General features: G+C 39.9%; 2 protein-coding genes across 6 annotated transcripts in view; one reads left to right on the top strand and one right to left on the bottom strand.

Moving 5' to 3' along the window:
* Window positions 1-381: 381 nt before the first annotated feature.
* LOC126381979 (uncharacterized) lies at window positions 382-13,568 on the top strand. Of its 5 annotated transcripts, XM_050031658.1 has the most exons (8): window positions 382-863; window positions 2,033-2,083; window positions 2,706-2,804; window positions 6,427-6,534; window positions 8,838-8,888; window positions 9,991-10,089; window positions 12,302-12,535; window positions 13,437-13,568. In XM_050031658.1, the coding sequence occupies exons 4-8, from the start codon at window positions 6,484-6,486 to the stop codon at window positions 13,518-13,520; spliced, it is 519 nt and encodes a 172-aa protein (XP_049887615.1). In that variant the 5' UTR covers window positions 382-863; window positions 2,033-2,083; window positions 2,706-2,804; window positions 6,427-6,483; the 3' UTR covers window positions 13,521-13,568. The 5 variants fall into 5 exon arrangements, with proteins under 5 accessions (XP_049887615.1, XP_049887605.1, XP_049887596.1 ...); XM_050031648.1 differs by lacking the exons at window positions 2,033-2,083; window positions 2,706-2,804; XM_050031668.1 differs by lacking the exons at window positions 382-863; window positions 2,033-2,083; window positions 2,706-2,804 and adding an exon at window positions 1,127-1,252.
* LOC126381791 (probable histone-lysine N-methyltransferase CG1716) overlaps window positions 6,265-13,856 on the bottom strand; it is a 35,836-nt gene continuing 28,244 nt past the window's right edge. The window contains exon 20 of the mRNA XM_050031288.1: window positions 6,265-6,337. The gene's annotated coding sequence lies outside the window, so the exon portion shown is untranslated. The remainder of the gene's footprint in view (window positions 6,338-13,856) is intronic.

Genomic DNA, 13,856 nt, shown 5'->3' with positions numbered 1-13,856 from the left:
CCCATTTTTGGCTAGTTCTTCTGCAAAACCACCGGTAAAAAATCTCTTCCGCAGAGACAAAATCAATAAATACACTTGTTTACTGAAAAACAAATTTTTAAAAATTTAACGGAAAAAAGGAAATTCAAATTTATTTATTTTTTTTTTTATCGAACAGCAACGCTGTTTTCTAAGGGGTGTTCGCTCGACGAAAGTCGATGCCAATGTGACGAGACTGCGCGAGCGCAAGCCCGGTAGCAAGTTTTTCCACCTCCACTCTAAAACGAGTTTGACACCTGACACTTCACGTGGAGGGGAACGTAAGGGGCTGTTTGTAGGTAATCGAAGGCGATGCTATCTCACTATATAGGTCTCGAATAACGGTTCATAGCATATAATTTAGAATTTTTGAGTATGTACCTACCTGTGTTCAGCGATATAATATGATCCAGTTTGTACATTTTTCAAATTTTTCTGTTAGTTCAGAAATCATTATTTTGTGGTTATCTCTTAATATTTTAATTTTAATAGTAGCCCATTTGTTAAAATAATAAAAACAGACTAATGAAACATAGAAAAAAAGAGAAGTGAGGGAGTTATGGTTCCTGAAATTTAGTACGCCTGTAAAATTCGATATTCTCATACGCAGCTGGATTTCTCTGTTTCTAAACATGCCAATAGCCAACTATGTTTTGCAAACATTACGTTTATGTTCTTTTGTCTACCTTACACCTATGTCCCATTGTCTCAATGTCCGCAGAATTCTACTGACCACGATCCTAACACCACACTTCCACTTTCAACAAAATCTTTATTACTATATTCGCGCCGATTTCGAGTACATTTCCCTGGCCCATTTTTGAAACTACCAGAATTTGATCGCGGTATGATCGCCTAGGATTTTCTCTCCCTATTCTACGACTTCATAGATCTATTTCTTTCAATCTTTCAATCATTAAGTACCTCTTACATATCTGAACCATCAAAGCATAGTTTTTCAACTCGTCATTACACTCCTTTCTTCATTCGCACTTCATTATCACATTATCTCTTATATCTTTCAATTTCACCCCACACAGACTCATAAGTTATAACATTACTAAAAAAAATACGTTTAAAATATGTGTATACAGGAAATGCTTTGTTGTGAAATGATACGAAAATACTCGTGAGAAAGTAATACCGATACTGCATGGTCCATACAGTCAGTGATCGAAACGAAATGAAATGCTGTACAAGTGTTGTTTTTGCCGTACTTCTTACGCTAGTAAGAGTGAGTATCGAACTGTTATTTTGGTTACTAGGTTCATTTGTTAATTAGGTAATATGAGAGCTGTCAGAGCGATACATTTTCCTGAGAGACATGTCTATTATCTTTCTATTCTGCTGTTACATAAACCAAACTATAGGCTTTTTGGTACACACAGACACACAACAACAGAGTTGGTATAGAGGTGGAACAATTTGTCAGATTACAAATGGATACTTTTTAGCACCGCATGAACCTAGTCTTCTCTTTGTCTCACCACTCCATTCTTTACGTCATTCCTGAACCGCCAAACCATTTTCACTTGCATAATTGTAACGCTTTTGAGTAGCAGCTTACATACAGACGAGATCTACGACTCCTGACTGTCTCCTACATTTATCTTATGAACGTGTTGTGTTTTTATTTACTCGCAGTCCAACAGACGTATAATCCTTAAGTTCCACATAATATCAGGGTCGTAGTTCACGCCGCGACTTGTGCTAAGTGAGGCCCTTTTATCTCAGGACGTCCACCACCACCTTATGATCATTCTAATGAACATTCTCTATGCTTTTTTGTAATTGTTCTGTGAAAATTTTCATCGATGTTATTGTCTTGTTTTTGTGTGTGGCGTCCTTTTTTATACACGATTATAAACGATTTCTATTCTATTCTAAGTTTCTTATAAGCCAAACTCTTCGCCGTTTGACCCGGGTCATCCACACGAGTGATTCAATAACTCTATTTTATAACACCTGGCTTGCGGGCAACATTATTATTTATCAGTTAATACGTTTTATCTAGGGGCAAGCCCAAGATGCTGAGCAAGCGTGCATGACAGCGTTCCAGCCCGAGGTAACATAAACACATAAAATACTCACATATCTGAGCATTCCGTCGCATAATAAAAAATTAGTTTAGTTTGAAAGCCCTAAAAATAATGTAGCCTACCACTTTCGTTTGGTACGAGAGTATTACACGCAGTATTTAAGTTGTACTTTTCTAAAACCAGCTGGTGTGCACTAATCGTAAGCTAGTATTATTCCTTATTCAATGTCTTAAGTGAAGAACGCAAGGGTAATCTGTTTAGTAGAACTCTGTAGAACTGTCAAAGTAAAATAAAATTGAAGCCGACTCGGAACCGACACTAATTAAAGGTTAAGTTAAAAAACTTACCTAAGTGAAGTTTGACCGTAATTATACAAGTCGCTGCATCTGAAGAGATGTAGTCCACTCCTCAATGACGCGGGGCCAAACGCGGGGGTGGCGGGTGCCAGGGGAACTGTAAGGAAGACAGTTCCCGCTTGTTTTTTTAAAATTCTAGCTCTAAATATGTGTTCGGTGCCTGGTACATTGAAGAGTGGACTACCTTTTGAATGTAAATCTCGAAGATGCAGCGACTAGTATAATGCATTCTATGATCCTATACTTAAGTTATAAGTATATTAAACTAATCGGTCGGATGTGTATTTGACAGAACATGAAAAAATTCTGCTGTGCAGATACAAGGGACGTAGATGTAGACTCGATAAAATTGAACGATCAATGCGGAATGATGACAACCAAACTGTGGACGGTATTTATGAAGAAATAATAGTTACCAAGTAGACGCTTTTTTTACGACGAGCATAAGGGTTCTTACAGACGAACTGCAAGTTGTGAACGGCAGAGGCTACTTCAGCCGTCGCCACCTGTCGACGGCTGCCTTCGACGCGTCGGCGGCAGCAGTCAATGCGTCGACAGCTGCCGCCGACAGGTGGCGACGTTGCAGTTGCGGCGTGTTTCGTCCGCAAGAGTTGTCACCTCTCAGCGCAGCCGTCGACGGGTGGCGACGGCTGAAGTAGCCTCTGCCGTTTACAACTTGCAGTTCGTCTGTAAGAACCCTAAGGTGAAAAAACTATTTCGCTTCCGTCACCGAGCGCAAGGCAACAAAATTGACTGTTCATTGCCATTCTGTTATAGTTCTTGCAGCAACGAAACGAGCAATGCCCATATTTTACCTAACGTGTAGAGTTTGTGAGCTTAGTGTTTCGGGAGTTAGAAGCTTGACTCTACATGAGATCTGATAACTTTATGACATTGCGACCGATATGCCCTCGTCTTGGCATCATTTTACATTAAAAAAAAAATATTGATATATAACTGAATGCCTTTAACATACTTGATTCACAGTGCGAGATATCAGAATGTCTATTGACAAAACAGGGTCTTATAAAAGACGGAGAGATGAACTTAAAAATGACGAGTGACATTCTGCAAGCAATAGTTAGACAGATGCCAGATTTAAAACCTATGGTAGATAATGTGATCAACAAGTGTGTTAAAGGGAAATATGAAAATCTGTTTCCGGGTATCACTTGTGAAGCCATGAAATACCACGCTTGCCTTTTCCTTACGTCTGCCATGGTAAGTGTAAAGTTTAAATTGTTTATTATCGTCAATTTAAGAGCCACGCTCTTGTCGGTGTAGCATTCTCCATGCTACTGTGTAGGGACAAATAGGGCAGTGGTTTCCCTCTTGCCTTCCGCCCCGCAGTACTCTGTCTGACGCGAGTGTGATGGCGCCCAGAATAGTCTGAATTGTTTATCAACACACACAATATTATAAACAATTTTAAAATAATTTATAAGTAAAAAAACCCCAGAATACTGCCCACGTTGCCTCTCTGCACCGCCAAACTGACTCTCAAAAAATTTGGGCAAAATAACTGACAGCTCTAGGGTCGGACGTTGCCTCGAATTATCGTTTTGAATATATTTAGGGTCTAGTCATGCACAATTTTGCCGCGGTTATGACCCTTATTACTAGGAGTATAGTCCGTAAAGTCGAATGCATACCGTGGGTAACGGATCCATGTACCAGTCCTCCCCACATTGAATATATAAACTAGGTACTTACAAGATCCATATATTATATGGTACGTCAACACTCGAAAAAATAGGACCACATTCAGTCTACTTCTTTTTGTGTGAGTTGTAAGGTTGAACAACAACCCTACACACCCCAATATCATAGGAGCCGCCAAAGACCCGACATGGCTCATGTAACAACTACGCACTTATTCCTATTTTTAGTATTTAATTCCGCGTAATAGAGTACCATTTCTGGGACAATGTATAAAGAATAGAAGAAAAAATCTTCCCTTGAAACTTTCAAATATCAGTGTGCCAAAAGTTGTGAACAATATTGCCTAAGAACAAGAACCCATTAATATTGGCCATTCCTATGAAGTTTCTTGACACTTTCATGGTTAATTTTGTACCTATCAAAGATCAATGGTAAAATGACGTCCAATGTTTTACCTTATATTTTCGCAGGCGTGCACGAAATGGAAACAGGACCGCGTATGCCAAGAGGTAGCTGAAAATCTCACAAAGTGCAAGGCAATATTTCATAAATAAATAAATAATATATGAATTTGACCCTTGATTCGTTCTGTTTAACATGAATATGGTGTTATTTACTACCACTCCTAATAAAGACATTCAGGTTGGTCTATGAAAACAAAATAACATTTTATTCCGACAGCTTCAATCTCAACGCCAAAATAGTACGATTTAAGCTTTTGTAGGCAAAAATAGTAAGTAACATGACCTACTATTAATATTTAATAATAACTAAAGCATACTAAAAGTTTTGCATTCCTCTTCCTTGCTGACTGCAATTAGGCATTTGAAACTTTTTTTTTTTGAGTATGGCATTTGGTAAATTTAAAAATACAGATTTTCAAAAATAGAACTAAATTTTAATTTGTGATATAATATTTGGAACTTAATCCTGAGTCTTGAAATTGAAAATTAGTGATTATATTCTCTTTGTTGAGAAGTATCTTTCACAATGGAATTGGAGCGAAAAGTTTTTCGAGGAATAATTTTAACTGAAAGAGTGTTGTTCTCGATTCTAAAATGCTTTTGGTCTTCAAGTCAAACCACATGTGAGCATTGTGACACCTTAATACGACGAGTTCTTGAGAGGATATATTTTTCTAAAGAAAGAGATTCGGAAAGATCGTCTAACAACCGCATATTCCGAAAAGAACGAGCTTGTTACGAATGAGTCTTTAAAAGAGAGAAGAATCTCAACAGATAAAAGGTGTTGAAAACAAATGATCGCATGTTTCTTTTCCAAGTCAGGCCATGTGGACACTGTCAAAAAAACGGTTACTTAATTTCGAATTGTACATGGCCACTTGTCTGCCAAGTGTTCTAGAAAAACCATGTGAATCGTCTTTTGTTTACATGCAAAACTAGAAATACATCATCGCCCATGCCGCAGATGTATCTTTTACCTATCAATAAGTGTATTACGTCTAGTGAAAATACAAAAAATCGTGAACTGTAAGTCTTCTTACCCATAATGAGTGTTATTTCACTTACTAAAAACTTACACTACTTTAAACATTTGTCAAATAGATAGTATACAGTGGTGGCCTTAGCAAACAGGTCGAAGTGACGCCCCCTCAGCCCCTTAAAATACAATATTTTCCGATTACGTTACGGCCATCGAAATTTACCTAAGGTAGACCAGTCTTGGTTGATTTTGGCGGCCCCCTATTTCGGCGCCCGGTGCGGTCGCACTCTTCGCACCGCCCTAGGGCCGCCACTGGTAGTATATCCACACAGCATTCCACTTACCACGACCATAACTCACCGCTTTCGGTTCTTCCACTCATATTAAAATATTCATACACGCTTACCGATTTAGAGCACATTTGCTTGGCTTTTTTAAAACATCCAAATTTTGGTCGCAGTATGTTCATCAAGGACTTTCTCTTCCGATTCTATCACTACTTTCGATTCATAAATGTGTTTCGTTAGTCCACTTTCAATCATTATCAAACAAAAAAACATGTCTAAATCCGTACCTTTTGAATTCTCGTTACTGTACTTATTCCACACCTTGACGCTATCTTATCACAAATTCAATGAAAATTGAGTCAATTTTTTTAAGCGTCGGATCCAGCACTCGCTAAGCAGTTAGACTTGCCTTCGTTACTTCCTGGCTGCTAGCACCCCATTCAATTAATCACCAGCTTAAATTCTTCTTTCAATATCTCTCCAACTTGTAAACATCGATTCTAATACTTATTCACTTTTTCGACTTTCCCACCTGCAAACAGAATATTACGAATCGTCACATTTTATTGGCGTGTATTTTAATAACATTAAATTGATTATGTTTAAAATGTGTGTGTACAGGAAACGATATAAAAATATCGATACTGCATGGTCCATACAGTCAGTGATTGAAAGGAAATGAAGTGCTGTACAAGTGTTGTTTTTGCTGTACTTCTTACGCTAGTAAGAGTGAGTATCGAACTAGTATTTTGGTTACTAAGTAGATAATTTGTTAGTTAATATGGCAGCTGCTCTGTCTGAAGTAAACATTTTCCTGATAGGTTATGTTTCTATCTATCTCCATCACACTAGGGTTCATCTCTTCTGCTGTTAAATAAACCGAGCTATAGGTAATATACCGAATACATAGATCAGCGGGCTTAGCACCGTAAGCGCGCGACTCTTTCTCGCCTCGACATACGCCACCCGTTACTCTCTCACAGTACTGCACAGAAAGAGACAGATGATCCCTGTCGCGGCGAGAAAGAGTAGCGCGTTTACGGTGCTAAGCCCGCAGAAGTGGGCCCGTTTGTCAGAGTACTATAATGCACTTGGGTATACTCTGAGCATAGCATGAACCATGAACCCACTCTTCTCTTTGTCTGATAACGCAGAGATGACCACTTCATTCTTTAACGGGCAAAATACATCATTATACTTAAGCTCTTAAGTAGGTAAAGGAGCTCGGTGGCGCAGCGGTAAACGCCCTCGGTCTGCGATTGTTGAAGTTAAGCAACTTTCGCAAAGGCCGGTCATTGGATGGGTGACCACAAAAAAAAGTTTTCATCTCGAGCTCCTCCGTGCTTCGGAAGGCACGTTAAGCTGTTGGTCCCGGCTGCATTAGCAGTCGTTAATAACAATCAATCCGCACTGGGCCTGCGTGATGGTTTAAGGCCCGATCTCCCTATCCATCCATAGGGAAGGCCCGTGCCCCAGCAGTGGGGATGTTAATGGGCTGATGATGATGATGAAGCTCTTAAGTAATAGCTTACATAATACAGTTTGGTTCTACGACTCCTACCTGTCTCTAAGCTCAACTGATCGTGTTACGAGGGGAGGTCAAAAAGTTCGCGGAATGGAGGGGTTGGAGGGGGTTGGTTTGCTCGTACAGGTAGCCGCTAGTTGCACACCTCATTAACAGTATATGTACCAAGTTTGAAGCAAATCGGGTCATTAACGTTTGAACTATCGACCAGCAAACAAGTGAATCGGGAAGAACTCAGCGAATATGGAGAAAATTGAACACCGCGCCGTCATTAAGTTCCTCACCAAGCAAGGAAAATCCGCTCAGACGATTTTTCAAGAGCTGTTAGCAGTTTACGCGGACTCTGCCCCTGGTAAAACCATGGTTTACAAGTGGCATAGTCTTTTCAAGCAAGGAAGAGAGTCGATTGAAGATGACCCCCGCTCCGGACGGCCCATTGAGGCCACCACACCGGAAATCATCGAAAAAGTAGAGAAACTTGTATTAGAAGATACCCGCTTGAAGAAGAAGCAGCTTGCAGCAATGGTCGGTGTATCCGAAACAAGTATTTTAAATATCCTACATCAACATCTTGGGATGACTAAGGTCAGCGCAAGATGGGTTCCAAGAATGCTCACGCCACTTCAAAAAAGCGAGCGTGTCGAGTGTTCTCGCCAGTTTTTAGAGCTCTGTGGAGAGAATAAGGAAGAAGTTATGGCCCGGATTGTTACTGGAGATGAAACCTGGGTTCACCACTATGAACCTGAGTCGAAGCAAGAGTCGATGCAGTGGCATAAAAAAGGCACACCTCCTCCAAAGAAGTGATCATGGCCACTATTTTTTGGGATACAGAAGGTATTTTGCTGATTGATTATAAAGATCGTGGTGTGACTATAACGGGACATTACTACGCTTCTTTACTGGATAGATTGAAAGAGGCTATCAAGGAAAAAAGAAGAGGAAAGCTGTCAAGAGGTGTGCTCCTTTTGCACGACAACGCACCCGTCCACACGTGCCATGTTGCGACGGCTGCCATTCACCGATGCGGGTTCGAAAAATTAAACCACCCGCCTTACAGTCCAGACTTGGCCCCCAGCGATTATTATTTGTTCCCAAAAATGAAAAAGGAACTGCGTGGACGAAAATTTGGCGATGATGAAGAAGTCAAGTCTGCAATTTCGGCCTATTTTGACAGCAAAGAGAAATCTTTTTTTTATGATGGAATAAACAAATTATTTGATAGATCCGGAAAATGTGTTAAGGTTAAGGGAGAATATATTGAAAAGGAAAAATAGTTTCGTGTTTAATTTCGACCCCCTTCCCGCTCATTCCGCGAACTTTTTGACCTCCCCTCGTATGTAGATAATCTATGTTTTTATTGAATCCCAGTTCATCATAGACGCATAAACCTTATGTTTCTTATAAGCCAAAGCCAAATGTTATTCGATGTTTGACGCGGATCATCTACGCGAGTGAATCAATAGGTAACACTATTTCATAACAACTTTGTTTTGTTTGTTTTGTATAGGGGCAAGCCTACGATGTTGTGCAGGCGTGCATGAAAGCGTTTCATCCAGAGGTAATGTAATCCATACCAATATTAAAAATGCGAAAGTGTATGTGTGTGTGTGTTTGTTTGCAACGGAGCAACGAATTGACGTGATTGAGAGTGACATAGGCTATTATATTTTGTCTCTATCTAAGTGGGGTTGTGGGGGTGGAATTTATGTGGAACATTCCGCAATTTTCATGGTAGAAAGCTAAAGATTGGTACGCGGACTATTCGTGAGTAACAAAAAGTCATGCATCATTTTTGTTTTGGAAATCTGCCCCTAACCCCTTCAAAGTCGGGGTGAAATTTTATATGGGACTTTTCGCAGTTTTCAAAGTAGGAAGTGAGACCGTGTTACCCCGAATTTAACGAGAGCGAAGCCGCGGGCAAAAGCTTTTAAACTTATAAAATACTCATATACTTTTGTTATGATCTGTGCTTCAGTTATATATATATATGAGAAAGTGCCTGCCATTAAATTAAATGGCATTGAATTGCAACGTGTTTTTAAATTTAAATATCTAGGACACTTTCTGACCGACGACCTTAGGGACCAAGCGGACATTGAGAGGGAGCGCAGGGCGATGGCGGTCCGATGTAACATGCTGGTTCGTAGGTTCGCACGCTGTAGTGAACTAGTCAAAATTACGCTTTTTAAAGCGTACTGTCAGGTTTTCTACACGTGTGGCCTTTGGACCGGCTACACGCAGAAGGCCGTCAACGCCCTGCGCGTCCAGTACAATAATGGCTTTAGGATGCTGTTGGGGCTGCCTCGCTTCTGCAGCGCATCTGGCATGTTTGCGCAGATGCACACCGACGACTTTTTCGCGTTAATACGTAAAAAGTCTGCTTCGTTGCTCTGCAGGGTGCGGGCCAGCTCCAACTCCATCCTGAGAACTATCGCGGCCAGGTATGACTCCCCTATTATGAGGCACTGGGCCAAAATACTCGTAAAAAGGAACGATATTTTATGATGTTTTTTTTTCTACCACCTACGCTACTAACATTATCTTTTAAGTTTTATTCATGTTACTAACCAATTGGATCTATGTTATTTTAAAATTAAATAAATAATAATAATAATAATATATAGGTACCTAAACTAATTGGTCGAATTTGTATATTTCAGAGCATAAGAAGCTTTTGCTGTGGAACTATGAATAGTACCGCAGATATGAACATCTTCAAAACGGATCCCTGCGGATTTATGACAGCCAAACAGTGGACGGTATCTATGAAAAAATAATATTTACCTAGTGCCCGCGTGATGGTTTAAGGCCCGATCTCCCTATCCATTCATAGGGAAGGCCCGTGCCCCAGCAGTGGGGACATTAATGGGCTGATGATGATGATGAGACTTTTTTTTTGTTTGCTCTTGGCCTCAGACTTGCCCGAAGGCATTGTTGAGGCCTAAGATGGACCCAGAAGGCGCCTACTCTGCCCTTGAATGTACCCGGGTTATATGCATTCGGAAATACAGATGACGGCAGGGAATTCTACTCCTACAATATTACGCCAAATAGAAAGAAAGAAAGAAAATATTATTAGAGGACACCACAATAACAATACAAACAAACAGTAGGAAAAAAAAAAAGTGACACGGTATTTTGCAGGCCCAGCCGAGTGAGGCACGGACGTTAAAAAAAAATAAAAAATATGAAATATAAAAAAAAAATATTAATAATTTCGTACACAGGATTACTTTTTTGTCGAAGCTTGTGTGGATTTCATTGACCGATTTTAATTACATTTTTGACGAAGTCTGTGGTGGATGCCTAGTCTTTTTGTATATTATTTGACAATGCATTTAATAAATTATTTAACATACTTAAAAACCATCAACTCAGTACAAAAAAAATAAAAATCATTTTCTATAAACAGAAGAAATATGTAATTCGATTTAATTTACAATAAAAAAAGACTAGGCATCCACCACAGGCTTCATCAAAAATTTAATTAAACTCAGTCAATGAAATCCACACAAGCTTCGTCAAAGAACAAATCTTATCAGCAACAAGCTTGGTCAACATCACTCAAAAAGTCCACCAAGGATCATTTCCGGCTCAAACCGTTCCTTCGCAGTATGGCCAGAGATATGCGCTGAACTAGAAATTACCCAGAACGTGGATCATGCTCCCTCTCTCTCAAACGTCTCCCTCCCTAGGTCCTTGACAAAAGACAACGTCTCATTCCCCCACGGGTCAGCAATTTCAACTGCTAAGGGCATTTCGTATATAAATAACATAACATCAAATTACTTACAAATCTGAGGCGTTCGGGCGATTAAGCTCTTGCAAATAGGTTCTGGAGTATGCTCCACATCCCCTCCGGTTGATTGAGGAAATGTGGTTTGCAGTAGGACAATATAGAGGGTGACCTGTAAATGAATCAATTTAAACCTGATGCCAGCTTGTCATGTCATGACTAACCAGAAAAAAGAAAATTTACCTTAGTCTTCTTCTATCGTGTAGGTTGTGAGGTGGAGTACCAACCTCATCAACCCTGGTGTAAGTGTGACCCTTGACATGGCTCATGTAACGATTACTTACTCACATCAGTAAGTAGTAACCGGGACCAACGACTTAACGTGCAGTCCGGATCTTACTTTCGGACAATCTGGTGATCAGCCAGTAATGTCCTAACCAAACTAGGAATCACAAAGTGATTTTTGTGATATATCCCCACCGGGATCCGAACCCGGGGCCTCCGGATCGTGAGCCCAACACTCAACCGCTGGATCACGGAGGTCGTTACCTTAGTTAAAGTCGTAGTTTCGAGATATTTGGACATCTACCAGCACTTATAGCTCTGTTGAATTTTGTCTTCCCAAAACAAACGAATATGATCTAGTGTCAAGTCAATGAATATTCTTCTGCTTATATGTTACAACCTACGGTTACAACACAGATTACTTATATCGACTTGTTAGATCTTTTTTGGGCATATTGGCCTAATCTTATAATTAAGTACATCTTCTCGGTGGAGGAGCTCGGTGGCGCAGCGGTTAACGCGCTCGGTCTGCGATTGTTGAAGTAAAGCAACTTTCGCAAAAAAAAAAGTTTTCATCTCGAGTTCCTCCGTGCTTCGGAAGGCACGTTAAGCCGTTGGTCCCGGCTGCATTAGCAGTCGTTAATAACCATCAATCCGCACTGGGCCCGCGTGATGGTTTAAGGCCCGTTCTACCTATCCATCCATAGGGAAGGCACGTGCCCCAGCAGTGGGGACGTTAATGGGCTGGTGATGATGAACTTTGAATGTACGATAGCATTTTTGTTTTTAGGGAAACTCACAAAGAGAAAATTAAATCGAAAAAATATAACTTGTTCGGGACTCCCGGCTTGACAAAAGGGTTCAAGTCCCGTCCGAGTCAGATTGATTTCGATTCAATTTTCTCTTTAGGATGGAATATTGAAAAAATACCTTTGGAATATGCTTCACAGTGCCAAATGTCTGAATGTCAACTGGGAAGGTTAGGCATTTTGAAAAACGGCAAAGTCGACTACTACCTGATAAACGTGATGCTTGAAGCAACAGGTCAACGGTCACCAGATGTAAAACCTATGACGGATGCTGTACGCAACACCTGTGACAAGGGGAAATATGAACATTTGTTGCCGGGTATGCCATGCGAGTCCCTGAAATATCAAGCTTGTTTCTACCTTACAGCTGTGACGGTAAGTTGAACCTTAGAACAAGGAATACTTACCTAATATTACGTATAGAACGCAACCAACCAGCGGCTGAGCTAGGTTTAAAGAAAGAAAGAAACGTTTATTATAAAGGGACACCACAGTAACAAATACAAAAAAAAAATAACAAATATATAATATAAAACACAGAGTAACACACAAATTACAATCAAACAAAACACATAATAAAAACAACATACACGAGAAATACAAATAATTGAGTGTATGGACTGGTCAACGATGGTGGTGGTGTCCTTTATAAAAGGGCCTCACTCAGCATAAGCCGCGGCGCGAGCCACTACGCTGGTATTCTGTGGACCCTGCTACCTCATTCCCCCTCGGTAAAACGAGGTGTATTGTATGAAAAGACCTGAGTCTGAGTATGTCAATAGATACTGCTGACGATGGATGCTGTAGTAAATAATAGCAACTTGGCAGTTCCTATGTACGGTCACGAGTACTAATATGTTACACTTTGTAACCATGTCACATTAACTTTTTTGACAATTTAAACTGTAAGCCTCATTAAATATCAAATATGATAGTGCGACAGGGTTCTAAAGTGGCTACATAATATTGCTTATGACTATATGTGTAGAATAGGTACTAACATAGTTTAAGTTCACGTTGTTACAAACAAATATGGATTTAGGTCTGAAATTAAATAAATCATTTCATTTTCAATAGCCCCAGTTGGTCGATCCGTAGTATTATTCCTTATTTTATGCTATTGATAAGGAACTTCCCTTGAAATTGAAAAAAATCAAATGTCAAAGTGTCAAGAAATCCTTATAACCAACACTGACCAATTTTTTTTTTTTTTTGTATGTAGAAAGATCTATCAATAAAAACAATGATACCGAATGTTTTTATCATATTTTCGCAGATCTGTCCGAGTTGGAAGCAGGACAGGACATGCCAGGAGATAGTTGCGAACCTCATGAAATGCAAGACATTATTCAACAAATAAATATAAGACCCTTGATTTGTTCTGATATAAATATAGTTATTATACTTATTGATGTGGTGTTATTTACTACTACTAATAGTAATAATATTACGTGCGTGCGTGCGTGCGTGCGTGCGTGTGCGTGTGTGTGTGTGTAAAAGCGTGACTTTCCACCAATGCAGCCCTACGTCGTGTAAGGACTTGGGATCGGAAAGTTATTGTTATACGGTAGCCACTGCATTGGTGTAAATGTATGCGTAAACGTAGTTATTATTATTACTATTCCCGCTTTGGAAACATTCCCGGGAACTGCACATCACTAGTCGAAACTAGCACTCCCTAAGCACAGTAGCGTCC

This window comes from Pectinophora gossypiella, chromosome 1 (genome assembly GCF_024362695.1).
Source record: "Pectinophora gossypiella chromosome 1, ilPecGoss1.1, whole genome shotgun sequence".
Taxonomy (NCBI): Eukaryota; Metazoa; Arthropoda; class Insecta; order Lepidoptera; family Gelechiidae; genus Pectinophora; species Pectinophora gossypiella.
Note: the sequence above shows the minus strand (reverse complement) of the source record. Positions and strands in the feature narration are given on the sequence as shown.

Excerpts from the sequence above, each read along its gene's own strand:
- LOC126381979 (XM_050031631.1), top strand. The coding sequence starts at position 1,172 with ATGGTCCATACAGTCAGTGATCGAAACGAAATGAAATGCTGTACAAGT. Across the intron at positions 10,090-12,301 it reads TGACAGCCAAACAGTGGACG|TGCCAAATGTCTGAATGTCA; the intron begins GTATCTATGAAA and ends TATGCTTCACAG. Across the intron at positions 12,536-13,436 it reads TCTACCTTACAGCTGTGACG|ATCTGTCCGAGTTGGAAGCA; the intron begins GTAAGTTGAACC and ends ATATTTTCGCAG.